Source organism: Balaenoptera acutorostrata, chromosome 19 (assembly GCF_949987535.1).
Source record: "Balaenoptera acutorostrata chromosome 19, mBalAcu1.1, whole genome shotgun sequence".
NCBI lineage: Eukaryota > Metazoa > Chordata > Mammalia > Artiodactyla > Balaenopteridae > Balaenoptera > Balaenoptera acutorostrata.
Genome location: NC_080082.1, coordinates 15,005,382 through 15,021,439, shown reverse-complemented (window position 1 = coordinate 15,021,439; position 16,058 = coordinate 15,005,382). Strand labels below are relative to the sequence as shown.

The window sequence follows — 16,058 nt, the reverse complement described above, 5'->3', positions numbered from 1 at the left end:
GGATTGAGGGTGCGCACTATATACTCGCCACTAAGATTATACGTAGGGCATCACAAAGAAACAACAACATTGAAAAAAATAATCGATTTGAAGCATCTGGTGAATCCATGAAACAACATAAATTAGAACTCTAAAATATAAAACATCACATGTGTATGTATAACTGATTCACTTTGTTATAAAGCAGAAACTAACACACCATTGTAAAGCAATTATACTCCAATAAAGATGTTAAAAAAAAAACACATTTTTTCTGCTACTACCTCCCAGTCTTAATGCAGCGACTTAAAGAAATAACTTTTCATAGTTTATCTCCACTTCTGCATAGACCTTATACATATTTACTTTAATCATGTTTTATATTAAATATAGTTACTCACATTATATTAAATATAATTTATATTAAAATTATATTTTAATTAAATATAATTACTCAAAGGCTTTTGGATATTTACTTAAAACTGTAAGGTCGCAAAAATGTAAATTGTGAATGAACTTAAAAAAGTTCTGCTGGCCTGGCTTATCAGGAAAGGGCAGGTCTGAGAGATAGGTAGTGCCCTCTGGCCTAGAAGGTAAACAGCCTTGGCTATTTTTACAACTATTTTTTTGGTGGGGAGAGAGTGAGTTGTGGGAGGGAAGGAATTGAGAAATGAGGATCTTTTCTGAAAGGTTTGACCTTCCTACACTTCCAGGAGGTGGTCCAACCTACCGTTGGTTCCGTGGGGTTCCAATCTGGGGACCATTAGAAAGAGTCCAGAAATTGATCTTGATTATAGTGCTGAGCTGGTGATGTGGGAGGCTAACAGTGTCTTAGACCTTTGCATCCTTGCAAATAAATGGGATCGGCTATGAAGAATAGGTGCGGTGTGTTCTACAGACAGAAGTTCCCTTCAGTAGCTGAGTGGTTGAATTTTGCGTCAGGTGAAACTGGAAAGGAATATGTAAGTAGAAGACTTTCAGAATGGGGAAGAAAGCCATAGTCTCCTACATGTTCTTTTCTGAAAACCCTTTGAAAAAGGCTTACCATTCTTTTTTTGTAACTCTTTTATACTTAATACCAAATCATGAACATCATTATTGTCAAAGAGTATAGATCTTCTTAAAAAGGCTAATATAGCTAAACTGGTGTAACTTTAGCCAGGTTAGATCTAGGTCCACCGTATGGCATACTGGAAAATTTGATTCAAAATCTGCCCCCAGATTTACTTAGCAAATTGCTATTTATTTATTTATTTAAACATCTTTATTAGAGTATAATTGCTTTACAATGGTGTGTCAGTTTCTGCTTTATAACAAAGTGAATCAGTTATACATATGTCCCCATATCTCTTCCCTCTTGCATCTCCCTCCCTCCTACCCTCCCTATCCCACCCCCTCTAGGTGGTCACAAAGCACCGAGCTGATCTCTCTGTGCTATGCAGCTGCTTCCCACTAGCTATCTATTTTACGTTTGGTAGTGTATATATGTCCATGCCACTCTCTCACTTTGTCCCAGCTTACCCTTCCCCCTTCCCCGTATCCTCAAGTCCATTCCCTAGTAGGTCTGCATCTTTATTCCCATCTTGCCCGCAGGTGGTTCTTCTGACCATTTTCTTTTTTTTTTTTTTTTTAGATTCCATATATATGTGTTAGCATACGGTATTTGTTTTTCTCTTTCTAACTTACTTCACTCTGTATGACAGTCTCTAGGTCCATCCACCTCACTACAAATAACTCAGTTTCGTTCCTTTTTATGGCTGAGTAATATTCCATTGTATATATGTGCCACAATCTTCTTTATCCATTCATCTGTTGATGGACACTTCGGTTGCTTCCATGTCCTGGCTATTGTAAATAGAGCTGCAATGAACATTTCGGTACGTGACTCTTTTTGAATTATGGTTTTCTCAGGGTATATGCCCAGTAGTGGGATTACTGGGTCGTATGGTAGTTCTATTTTTAGTTTTTTAAGGAACCTCCATACTCTTCTCCATAGTGGCTGTATCAATTTACATTCCCACCAACAGTGCAAGAGGGTTCCCTTTTCTCCATAGCAAATTGCTATTTAGAATATAGTCCTTTATAACTGTAGTTGGAATATAAGTATGAGATTTTTAATACTCTTTAAGATTATTGGGAGTATCCTTGAAGCAGAAATTTCCAGATGTTTGGAAATTTGGAGAGTTTTTTTTTTCTTTTTTTTTTTCTCAGTCTGTAGAAGAAATGAAGTTATAATTAATCTAGTCAGTGGATTCTGTGAGATGTGTTTTTTCAACAATAGTTTCAGGTTTTTATCAACATAATGTGTGTGTATGGCTTTTAAAATCAATTACTACCAAAAAGACTTTAATGAACTGAAATATTCTTCCCCTCTTTGTCTCATCCACCCCTTCCAAAATATTCCTTAGCATGTATATTCCTAGAGATGAGCCCATATTCTAAAGTTTTGAATGCAGGAACATATCTCCTACTTTAGGATATTTCACAGTCTAGTAGAACTCACTGAGTATGAAGAGTTACTTCAGTAGATCCTGTTCTACCATGCATACCTGAGAGTTAGTTCATTGGGCGTTTAATAGTTTATCACCTTTGAACTGATCAGAGCCCTCATTTTTAGAGGGTTAAAAGTGTAAAACTGAAGTGAGTACTTAAATCATGGCTTACTCTGAAGATTTCGGCTTTCTAGAAATATCTTTAAGTCTTAAATGTGCTCTTTATACATTTGTTTGATGTGAGGATGATTATAGTTATGTTGCCTTTTAGAGAAACTTGTCAATAGTTCTTATATAAGAGTAAAGGGAGGAAATAAAGTGTTCTCCATCTAGCAATTCCAGTGGAATAGTGATTCTAAAAGCTTCAAGCATCTCAGAGGACAGAAGTGACCTTTCCAACATTTACCTGATGGTTTAGGTAGTGGAGAAGGAAGCACTAGGTAATTCAGCAGTAACTAATGATAGCTAAACAGTCCATCTAGATTGTTGCCAGAAGGCTATGCTTGCTTGGTATCTAGGCCTTTAAATGCCCATTGGACAGGTTTAAGAGAATGATATCTACTAAAGTTTTAACCCAGCAGTTTATTTTCATGGGGTGGAATATATCATATAAACAGGAGATACATTCTTTGACCAACAACACATGGGTTTCAACAGTGTAAAGTTCTTAAAGACTTTATCTATAGTCTTAAGGGAAATAGATATACACATTAAAAAATGACTGTTAAAAATCCTCACAGAAGAAAAATCATGGATGAACTAATGTAATACTTCCTGGGGTCTGCCTTGACTTTTCTAAGATTGAGAAGGTTAGTGGGATATTATTTGACCTTAAAAAGTTTTTTTAAAGAAGTTTTTTGGTGGATGTGTGGAGTGGTGTCCACTGGCCCTCTCTTAATAGCAGTAAGCAAAATTTCTCTCCACTGACTGCAGAATGCAGAGCTTCTTTGTATAAATGTTACTGCACCATATAGAATACTGTTTTCAGATGGTTCAGTTGATCTTTACCAAAGATTAAAAAATAAGGAATATTTAAAATCACTGTCTAATTATGCAGTGGTTAAGATTATTTAGTGGTGCAAATATGATTGTCCCTGTGTTTATAAAATAAGTGCTCAAAAGCCCTTTGTTAATTCTGAGATGTTCAGCTTTGAGAAAATGATCTTGATGAGAAGAAAGACACCTAGTTCCCACTTGTAGCAGGGGTTTATCCTACTTATCTAAAGTTAGAATCAGTAATAATCCTCATGGTTTTGATTAGCTATACTCAAATCCCTAAGATCTGTAAAATGATCGATTCACCTATTATAAATTTAAACAATGAAGCCATTCTCGATTTCTTGTTTTTCTTTCTCTCCATGTGGGGAATACCTTCTAACTTTTCCTTCCCCTTTCTTTATCATCTTCAGAGATTTAATTTTAGGCGCTACAGTAATCCTCAAATATTTAATCTCAGTAATTACAAAAATAATATTTGCTTTATTTATAGATATTTCTGTTTTCCAGTGAGGAATAGAAGCAAAAGTATTTTATTTACTTTGTGGCTGATACAGAGGAAAGATGATAGGGTTTCCTATAAAAATGGAGATTTTTTTTCCCCAAGTTTGTTCAACTTCTTACTAAAGCTAATTAGGCTAAAGTACAGACTGGGAATAAATGTCTGTGACATCACTGAGTTCTGCATGCATCTCTGGGCCACCCAGGTGCTAAGTACTGTAATAGGTTCTCAGTGTATAAGAGAAGAAGAAATACCAAATAAATAATTAAAAGCTCATTGTGATTTACATGGTAATGGAAGTATGTTTAAGGTGAAGAAGTTCTGTGGAGGAGAGTGTAGAGTTATTAATTCTTTTTAATTAAGAGGAGAAAGCAGGGATGGGAGACATGGAAAGCTCCACAGAGAGGGTGACATTTGAGTAATTTTGAAGAATATTCAGATGAACAAGATGGAGAAGGACATTTCAGGCAAGTCACAGAATTGTGGAATAGTTGGTGTGTTTGGGGAGTTGGATATGACAGAGTGAAATACAGTGGGGAGTGGTCCTGGAGAGGTGCGTCAGTGTAATTGTTTGTGGAAATTAGTTTTTTATTAATGGGAATAGAAATGGCCCATTTAAAAAAAAATAGAGCAGGTAAATATTGATCTTTAGAAACTTGTTATATTACTGTAGCAGTTGTTTTTGCTTTGAGATAATGTGACTTCACAATGTATATGCATACCTAAGTTATCAAATGCAACAGTAATTTTTTTTTTTGAAACATGAGGATAATGGAAAGAATATTTGTGCAGTATTGTGTTGATTCTGTAATTCCTTATTTGGGATATGAGGCAGAGGACTAGGACCCTAGAGAAACTTTCAGTTTGCATATGGAGACATACAGAAATGTTTATTGCAGCATTGTTTCCAACAGTGAAAAATTAGAAACAAACTAAATGCCCTCAGCAGGAGAATGGATAAATTTCAGTGTATTCGTATAATGGAATATTATTCAAAAGAATGAGCAGGGTGTATTAATCATAGATATATCTCTAAACCAATGTTGAATCAAACAAAAAAAATTACAGGGTGAAACATAAGTATGTTAGGTTTTAGATAAAGTTTTAAATCATGTAAAACAATACTATATAGAGTTTATAGATATATACGTATATGGCAAACAAAAAATGCATGGGAGGACTTTCCTGGTGGCACATTGGTTAAGAATCCACCTGCCAAAAAAAAAAAAAAAAAAGAATCCACCTGCCAATGCAGGGGACACGGGTTTGAGCCCTGGTCTCGGAAGATCCCACATGCCGTGGAGCAACTAAGCCCGTGAGCCACAACTACTGAGCCCACATGCCACAACTACTGAAGCCCACTCACCTAGAGCCTGTGCTTGGCAACAAGAGAAGCCACCGCAATGAGAAGCCCGTGTACCGCAACGAAGAGTACCCCCCGCTCGCCGCAACTAGAGAAGGCCCATGCGCAGCAACACAGACCCAACACAGCCAAAAATCAATCAATCAATCAATAAAAATCAGAAATTAAAAAAAAAATGCATGGGATGACAAACACTATAGTAGAGTGTTTATTTCTGGGGAGAGAGGGAGGGGAATGGGATTTTTTTAGGTAGGTGGCTGTAGCTATATATGTAAGGATATATCGTATGTATGTTCTTTAGAATCATGATCTGAACTAAATATGGCAACATATTAAAGTTTGTGAAAATTAGGTAGTAGGTACACTACTGTTGTTCTTGACATTTTTCTGAAAACATGAAGGAAAAGAAAAGGTCAGAAGATGACTGACAGGGACTTCCCTGGTGGTCCAGTGGTAAAGAATCGGCCTTCCAATGCAGGGCACATGGGTTTTGATCCCTGGTTGGGGAATTAAGATCCCACATGCCGCGAGGCAACTAAACCCGTGCGCCTCAAACTACAGAGCCCACATGCCCTGGATCCTGTGCGCCACAATTAGAGAAAGAAAACCTGCACACCGCAATGAAGTTCCCGTGTGCCACCACTAAGACCTGACGCAGCCAAAAATAAAAAAGTAAAAAAATTAAAAATAGAAAAAAAAGAGAAGATGATGGACAGAGACATGAACAGCTAGCAGTAAAGAGAATGAAATTTTTCAGTTTAGGGATGGGCATGGCAGGTGCAGAAGGCTCTGTGAGAGGAGGCGGTACTGAGTCAAGTATTGGTGACTACGGGGTGGAAAGGCGGGCTGAGGACTGAATGTGTCTAATTCAGTCAGACATTTGAGCTAATGATTTCTTTTTCCTGACGTTTTTAGAGAACTATGAAACGCAATGGGAGCAGACATTGTCTGAATAGGAGAAGTAGGTTTGGCTCTCGAGAGAGAGACTGGCTGAGAGAAGATGTGAAGAGAGGCTGTGTTTACCTGTACGGAGCAGACACCGCCACGGCCACTGCAGTCAGCGCCTCTTCCGCTGCCTCCTCCTCCTCTGACTTACATCTTGTCCTTTGCACAGTAGACACGCCAACGTCAGAAATTTGTGCTGGAGAGGGAAGGGAACGTCTTTATTTGCAGCTTCATGGAGACCTGGTCAGGTGAGGTCAGAGTTTTACCACTAATTCTCCTGCAGTATAAGTCACATGTGTTTCTGCTTGGAAGTGGGCTTTAGGATTTTATTCGTGCTGGAGCTGATGATGGTTATGGGGTCACTAGGCTTGGAAAAAGATTTGTCCTTGGAATGCTGACATTAGGATTCTTGAATTTAAAAACTGTCAGTGAAGGAAAATTTGATAGTTACTTCATTTGGATTATATCATAGGTCGGATATCTAAATTTAAAATAAATTTTTTTTTAAAGTTTTTTAAAATTAAATTTATTTATTTTTGGCTGCATTGGGTCTTCGTTGCTGTGCACGGGCTTTCTCTAGTTGCGGTGAGTGGGGGCTACTCTTCGTTGTGGTGCGCAGGCTTCTCATTGCGGTGGCTTCTCTTGTTGTGGAGCACGGGCTGTAGGCACGTGGGCTTCAGTAGTTGTGGCTCGCAGGCTCAGTGGTTGTGACTCACGGGCTCTAGAGTGCGGGCTCAGTAGTTGTGGCTTGCGGGTTTAGTTGCTCTGTGGCATGTGGGGTCCTCCCGGACCAGGGCACCAACCAGTGTCCCCTGAATTGGCAGGTGGATTCTTAACCACTGCGCTGCCAGGGAAGCCCCAAATAAATATTTTTAAAGTTTTTAAGTAATACATATAAACAGAATGAAATAGAAATGTATAAAAGGAAATAGAGAAAAAAAAAAAAAAAAGGAAATAGAATGAGAAGTACTTATGGTCATGCATGAGTATGTGTCATTATTTATATATAAATTTTAAAAACTAATGGTGCTACATGCAACATGTCAACTTAATATCTCTTAGAAATCTTTCCATATTAATATTTATATAATTTTCACTTATTTAATGGCTAAATAGTATTTCATTTTATGAATCTACCACAATTTTAGCTGGTCTCCTATTAATGGACATGTAGGTTGTTACCAGTTTTTTACTACAAGTACTGCTGCAGTTAATATCCTTGTACCTGTGATATTTCTCCCATGTGGAAGTCATCTGTAGGGTAAAGTCCTAGAAGTGGAATTGCTGGCTCAGAGGGTTTGTGCATGTTTAATTTTGATAGATTTTGTCAAATTCCTCTTCATAGAACTTATACTTTGATGAATAATATAAAAGTATACCTATTTCCCCCTTACTTTCTCCAGAATATGTTAAATTTTACATATACAGACACATCCTCATGCACGAGCACATACTTGATTGTGAATAGAAATGATTGTCAACAGTTTTTAGAGAATCATAAATTCAACATTCCAAGGACAAATCTTTTTTCAAGCCTGATGACTTAGAATTTTGCAAATCTGATAGGAATTTTGTTATTTTGTTTTAATTTTCATTTATGTTAATGAGTTAGGTTGAACATATTTTCATAGGTTTAAAAGCCGTTTGTGTTTTCTTTAAAATCTTTTATATAAACGTGAAGAAAAAGTAGTCTCATAGTAGTCTTATATTGGGCGTATGAACTCTTTTATTTAGCTTTTTAAAAAAAAAACTATTAGTTCTTTGAGTTAGACCTCGAATAAGAGCTCCTTAAGTGCCTGACCATTGACTTTCTCTCCTCCCCTTTCCCTGTAATAAATAAATGTCTCAAAACAGAATTCACAACTGTGGATTCAGTACTGTTGAAAGTGAGAAAGGAGGCTCCCACTTACACCTAAAAATGTGGCAACGATAGTAACACCTTTAGCTGAGCTAAACATTGATATCATTTTAAAGTCTAAACTGGGGTTTATTATGTGTTCCTTTAGGATTTGGACTAATTCCTGAAAAAGTAGATTAGCACTTGAATGTTTTCCTTGTTCACCAGTTAACTACATTTCCTAAATCCATTTGTAAAATGAAAGGATCAGACTGGGTGATCCTTAGGCTTTTCTAAATCTTAACACTGATTCTGATCTAATTTTATCAGGTGGGAAGCCTTGACCTACATTATAGCTGGTAGTGATTGATGGAGTTCAAGTATTTAAACCTAAGACTTAACTCATCTGTATACCAATGTGCGTATATACAAAAATACTAGATAAGTGGAGAAAACCCCACTTGAATTGGCTTGCTACTACTAGTTGTGTAGTTAGTTAAGAATCCAAATGTGACACAATTTACTTTTGTGAATCTAAACTATACTTACAATGGAGTTTGTCTCTTTTTAGTCCTGTAGCCTTGATAATTTTGTAATGAAATAGCTCTTCGAAAACATGATTGATTACAAAATAATGAAAACACTGTTGAACTGAGGTTTGAAGATATGAATATATTTTCTTTTTTTAAAAATTAAAAAAAATTTGTACAATTTTTAAAGGTTATACTCCATTTGCAGTTATTATAAAATATTGGCTATATCCCCTGTGCTGTACACTACATCCTTGTAGCCTGTCTGGCACCCAGTAGTCTGTGCCTCCCACTCCCCCCGCTTCCCGCTGTGTTGCTCCTTCACCCCCCACTGGTAGCCCCTAGTTTGTTCTCTATATTTGCAAGGCTGCTTCTTTTTTGTTACATTCACTAGTTTGTTGTGTTTTTAGATTCCACACAGAAGTGCGATCATACATTATTTGAGATCCGAATATCTTTTCATTGCTGGAGTAGGAGCTCAAGAAGCCTCAGCCAGCCAAAGAAATGATGATGATAGATTTTAGCTAACATTAAGTGTTTTCTTTGGCTAGTTAACGGGCTTACTGCTTTATGCACATTTTCTCATTAAATCCTCACAGTAACTCTAAGAGAGGTAGGGTTATTCCTTTCCAATGAGGAAAACTGAGGCTCTTCGAGAGGTCCGGTAACCTGTTCAAGGCCAGGCAGGTACTGCCAAGCAGTTGGAATGTTGACATCATTCATGATAGATGGCGGACTTCCTTCCGAGTAAAGGCCCTCCCGGAGGGGAACTGGCACAGTGTGCCTTACTCAGTTTCACTATTTAATCATAATTGTTTAAAGATCTTTTTTAGACCTCTTACTCAACGGTTAATTGCTTGAGTTCAGTCTTATGTTTATCGCATCAGAAGAATAGGTACTTTCTTTGTAATAGCCCTTCATAAGACAGTTGACAGTCTAATGCAATATCTTTTTTTAATAACATTTTTTGCTGCTTAATGAAGTGTGATTTATGTTCATTGTAGAAATTTTGGAAACATGAAAAAGTATAAAGAGAAATAATTTTCATTGCTTGTGCTTTTTGTAGATTATCTCACTTAATCCTCATAACAATCTTGTGAGGTAAATACTTTCCCCATTTTATAGATGAGGAAAATGAGTCTTAAAAGAGTTAATCATCTCACCTAGAATCACTCGGCTGGTAAGTGTAGAGCTGGAATTTGAACTCTGGCATTCTGACACCAGATCCCATATATTACCTCCCCCTTCCCCCGCCATGCTGACATTTTTTTTCCAGATCTTTTTTAAAATGAGTGTGTGTGTGTAATTTTTTTAAATTACGTATTTGGACCCACACCATATATTCAATTTTATTTACTGCTTACTTCAATTAATTTCCTTGTGTCATTAAAAATTCCTTAGATACCAGTTTTAATAACTACAGAATATTCTATTTTATGCATATACTATAACTTGTTTAAAATTTGAGACATTATATGCAGAAATGGTGTAGAGCTTGGATTCTGGATTGAGAGCGTGTGTGTTCAAATTGGCTCTGTTACTTTGCAAGTTGCCTAACGCTTTGTCCTCAGTTTACTAATCTGTACAATGGAGGATGATAATATTTACATTATAGAGTTATCATGAGGGTTAAATAGATTATACATGTTATGAAGATTAAATGAATTAATACTTGTAACGCTTCTTAAACTCTAATGTCCAGCTGGGGAGCTTGTTAAAATGCAGATTCTGATTCATTGGCTCTGGGGTGGGGCCTGTGGGTCTATATTTCTATTAAGCTCCTAAGTGATGTGCTACACTTTGAGGAGCAAGGAAGTAAACTACTTAAAATGATGCCTGGACCTGGTAAGTTCTCATTAAGTGTTACCTGTTTGGGTTGTTTCAAGTCATTCAACACTTAGAAGCAGTGTGATGACTAAACCTTTGCCCATGACTCTTTACGTTGTTGATTTCCGTGAACTACATCCTAGAAATGGGATTACTGGCACTAAAATTACCCCATATTTTTCCTAAATCATCCATGACTTCCTTCTTTCCTCACTCTTTTTTAATCATGGACTTGTCACTTGAATTTAACGGAGGGATTACTAGTTTATAGACTTTTAGCACTTGAAGGAACCTGAGACAGATATCTACTGGCAGGGGTCTTCAACCCCTGGAACTGGGCCGCACAGCAGGAGGTGAGCAGTGCGCGAGTGAAGCTTCATCTGCTGCTCACCATTGCTCGCGTTACCACCTGAACCGCCTCCTGCCGCCCCCCACCAACCTCCCCGCCACCGGGCCGTAGAAAAATTGTCTTCCACGAAACCGGCCCCTGGTGCCAAAAAGGCTGGGGACCGCTGCCTACTAGTAAAATGAACCTAACCTACCAGCCTCACCATCCACTGCCCTTTCCATCCGGAAATACGTGTGGGGGCAGGGCTTTTGGTTATCACAACTACAGGGGAGGGTTACCAGCATCTAGGGTCAGCATTCAGGACAGGGAGCCTTAATGTCCTCAATGTGTGGGACCATCTTGTACAGCAAAGAATTGTCCTGCCTAAAAGGCCAGTAACTTCCCCATGGGAATCACTGAAACCATTTTCTTTCGTTTTATGGATGTGCAACAGAGGCCTGGAGAGGTCAGGTCCAAAGCACATTCCTGCAGCTAGCTGCCTGGTGCTCGTGCTCTAGTTGGAACACAAGTATCCTGTCTCCCAGTCCAGTGCCCTTTACATGATACTATTTGGTCTGTCTGTTTTATTGGACTGTTTAAGTGACAGATGACTCAGTAGTGAAGCTTAGTGTAATCATTGCCTTCTCTTTGAAAAGTTGTAAAAATATCCCGTGTAAAATGGAGTGCCCTTTGGCTCATGGTCATATTTTTACTTTTATTTTCAGTCATCAAAATGACTAAGATTTCTGTGGTTGATACACTATCTTTTAAGATAAGCTAAGAATCAATAAAATATATCTAACAGAAAATTATGCCCTCAGGATTTGAGATCCTGAGTTCTAATTCCTTTACTATCACTGACTTGCTGGGTGACCTCTTAACAAGTCACGGAAGTTTTGTTTACCGTATCTTGATATTGTAAAAGTGGAATGAAAAGCCCTGTTTCAGGATACATACTGAGCTGATTAACCCTGAGGAAGGAAAAAGGAGATTATTTTTGTTTTGTGTTTCATATTTCTGTACTATTTTAAAGCTTTAAAAGAATGTGTTACACATTAAGTAATTTGTTTTTATTAAAACTTTGTTTCGTTTTTACATTTTAATACTTCTAAAATCAGTGTGTATCTTACAGTTGTTGGAAGGTCATAGTCTAATTGGCAGTGTTTTTTCTTTCTTAATGGTTATTACAATGCCATCTGGTTTACTGCAGTACAGTTCTGACACTAACCACGCAGAGTTTGCACAAACTTCCTTCACAAGTTAAAGGACATTACACCTGAAACTAACACAACATTGTTAATCAGCTATACTCCAATATAAAATAAAAATTAAAACAAACAAAAAACAAGTTAAAGGGCCTGATCTCCAACAAGACCGCCCTGACTTTACACTCTGGTTGCACTTCTGGCCAACTGGATAAAAATTTAGGGGGCTCCCATGACCCCTTCAGGTTCAGTAATTCACTAGAATGTATCACAGAACACAAGAAAGCAATGTTTAAGATTACAATTTTCGTATAAAGGATACAAATCAGGACCAGCCAAATGAAGACACACATAGGGCGAGGTCTGGGAGCATCCGTGTTACCCTCCCGGCACATTAGTGTGTTCATCCATCGGGAAGCTTCAGTACAGAGTTTTTATTGAGGTATTATAGGGTAGGCTTGATTGATTTAATCATTGATCAGGTGCTTGAACTCAAATCTCCAGCCCTCCCCTCCCCCAAGGTCGGGCTCACTCCAAGCCCCAGCCCTCTCTTCACGTGGTTGGTCTTTCTGGTGACCAGCCCCCATCCTGAGTCAGCTCATTTCTTAGCATAAACCGAGGGGTGATCCAAGGGGCTCATGAATGACTAAGACACTCCCATTACTCAGGAAACTCTGAGGATTTAGAGTCTACCCCACAGGAACCAGGGACTACGAAGGCTAGAAAGACTCTTATACAACAATGATGCATGGAAATAGTATATCTTTCAAATGATGATGTATTAGACTAATGACGTACAGTAATTTTAAAACCTAACTTTTTATGTTTCTTGATGTACGTTAACATATGAAGTGCTTTCAGCTCTCTTCTGCATAAATTTTTAATCTACATTTAGAATATAATATTGTTTCCCTAAAGGAGGCTAGGCTTTGTAAGGATACCGACACAGGTTCAAACCCTGATGCCATATGTACTAATTGTGTGACTCTCTGAACCTCATTTTTCTTATTTCCTAGTTTTGTAAAAGGTGAGATTCTTCCCAGCATAGTGTCAGGTATGGGGTAAACATTCATCAAAGTATCCTTGTTGTTTGTATCATGATCTGTATTGTCGGTCTTAAAATTTTGCAGATTTTACCTTTATAGATGGCCAGAGATTGAGTTTTAACCTGACTTTGATATAGAGAATGCTGATCTGCTTTGTTAGGGTCTTGGATACAATGTGTTGGGTTTTAATAATGTATACTTTTGCCTCTCACTATTAACTAGAATTCTTGTGAAATGATACCTGGAATGAAATGTACTCTTCTCTTACCTCTAACTTAACTGTGGACACTGTTCAGATTGGCTAAGAGCTACAAACACTGTTGATAGCATTACTGTATTGGTTGGCTGGTTTGGAGAAAAATAACCATATGCACATATATTCAGATTTACAAGGACTATTGTAGCTCCTTGAAGCATTAGAAACAAACTAAAACTGTTAACATAGTCATATTGTCTCTTCTTAAAGCCCTAGTGGAAGTATTTCAAATGCTGAATGGAACCTTTCTTTGCTAACATACTCTTTCCTACACCTGTTTTGCAGTATATATATTTCCTTTGATTTGTGAGAGATTTAACACACAGCTAATTAGCAGCCTGTTAAACTTTTGGAACTTTGAAACACAAAATTGATCCGTAAGCATATTACAGCATTTCCCTCCCCCATACTCTCTACTCTCTTAAGCAGATGAGTTTAATGAGTAAATGGAATTAGTCCCTCGTTTTACTTGTTTTTGCAGTTCTTGAACTATTTCTTGTTTGCTCATTTATGCTGAATGAATAAGAGCAGATGCTGAGATTCTTTTGATTTTTTTTTCCCCTCCCACCAGGGAAAATACTTTCTTTAGGTGGAAATATATAAAGAGGGTTTCCAAAATCTACAGAGCCTTTTTAGGCCAGGAAATTTGATCAGGTAAAATATGTCAGAACTAGGATATTTCCATTTCTCCTGGTTTTCCAGAGAGAAATAGGAAAATTGAGTTAGTGAGCTTTAGCCTGAAAGTACTAATAATATTTCTTGGTCTTGAATATGTGATCATTATATGGAATTATATTTAAATACATTGAACTCTGTATCCAAAAATAATAGCAGTGTTCAGGTAGAATTTGTATTATATTAGCAAGGTGTCTTAAATACCTGAAAGAGCCCTGAGTTTTAAAAGACCCTAAAGATCATCTGGCCCAACTTGATTCTTAGAGGAAACTCTTCTAAAGTGTCCGTGACAGAGGGCTCTCTAGCTCTCTGTGAGCTATTTTGAGAGGTAGTCTGTTTCATTATTGGGCATCTCTAATCATTAAGGTTCTTCCTCATTTTTTTTTTTTTCTTCCTCATTTTTTAATCAAGTCTACCTGTGCAACTTCTCCTTGGTTCTAGTCCTATTCTTTGGAGCAATCTAGATAGAGGAAGTCTACTCCTTCTTGACATTGGAAGGTAGAGAGAGCTCTTTATGCCCTTGGTCACCTTGTCTTCAAGTTAATCCTTCAGTCAGTCTTCCTCTTACATGGCTAACTGACCCGTCCAGGATATAGTTTATTAGAAGTCTCTCTTAAAATGCATCCTTCTTAGAAGAATTCTACCATTGTACTGGGAAGGTGCCTAATATTGTCACAGCCCTTTGTGGATTTTTATTTTATTTGACTAGAGATTAATTGTAACTGATATTTTTATTCTGAAAAGTTTATTTTTCATTTCTATTAAATTCAATATTTATTGGTCTTTGTAGGCTTTTAGTTCTTTGGTCATTCCCCATGTAGCAGTTCTGAGTTGATGGAAACTGAAAGTCAGAACTGAACAGTCAGGAGGGGCCAGGTAGTGGTTTTACTTTTATTTTTATTTATTTATTTATTTATTTTAGATTTTTTTAAAAATGTTTATTTATTTGGCTGTGTTGGGTCTTAGTTGCGGCATGTGAGATCTAGTTCCCTGACCAGGGATCGAGCCCTGGCCCCCTGCATTGGGAGCGTGGAGTCTTAGCCACTGGACCACCAGGGAAGTCCCTATTTTTATTTTTTACTTTCTGTACTCATCAATATGATTTCCATTCCTAAATTACCATTTTTTTTTTACAGTTGTTTATATTCCACTTTCTAGTATTCCCATTTCATGTTTTTTTAAATTAAAGCATATTGCCAACCAGTATTTTCTAGTTCTTTAACCACAAAACACAGAGTTCCTTCATGTCTTTTTGCCATGATGGAAGGTTTATCGTGTTTCTTCTGATTAATACAAGACTTAAGTTTTCTAAACAGAATCCTTTTAGGATATGAATAATGTTCTTCAAGATCTTTTAAACATACAGGCTTTCCTATACTTGTTTTTTGGTTGTTGTTTCATATAGGGGAGACATTTTATTTTTATTCTAATTAAAATTTATTCCATTCCTAAGAATTTTTTGAATAATGTCAGTACATTATTGAACACTACTACATGCCAAATAATTTGCTAAGCACTTTATATACTATGTGATATCTTCTTGTAAGCAAATAAATAAATACTTCTAATAACAACTCTGTGAGTTAGGCACTACCCATTATACTGGTGAGGAATTTGAGACAATGAGGTTAAATAACTTGTCTAGGGGCACACATGCAGTTGATAAGTGGCAGAAGTGAGACTCAAGCCCAGGCAGTCTGACTTGTGGAGCTCATGCTCTTAGCTGCTGTATTTATGACTGTTTGCTTTCTGATAAAAGAATTGTAAATGAGCCGCCTTAAGTCTGTGTAATTTTAAAATATGCAGTGTCACCAGAAGTCACAGGTGATTACTAACATTCTGGTTTTACCTAGCTTTCAGTCAGAGCCATGTAATCTAATGATTTCTGGGGAATTCCTAGTTTTTATGGAAAAATCATCTGTGAAGCCAGAGGAAATATATAGGATATAGTCAGCAACCCAAAGTCTCCATTTATAATTGTGTTGCAGCTTATGTGAAATCAGTTATGGCCAGGTACCATCTTTTATATCTCATAATTTCAATTCGATGCCTTTAAGTTTGAACCAGAGGTTCTCAA

General features: G+C 37.2%; 1 protein-coding gene across 2 annotated transcripts in view; it reads left to right on the top strand.

Moving 5' to 3' along the window:
• The window catches only part of PHLPP2 (PH domain and leucine rich repeat protein phosphatase 2), a 75,573-nt gene that overhangs the window by 1,328 nt on the left and 58,187 nt on the right, over positions 1–16,058 (top strand). For both annotated transcript variants that reach the window (XM_057534411.1, XM_057534410.1), the window contains exon 2: positions 6,248–6,525. In XM_057534411.1, the coding sequence (XP_057390394.1) occupies positions 6,248–6,525 (278 nt within the window). The remainder of the gene's footprint in view (positions 1–6,247; positions 6,526–16,058) is intronic.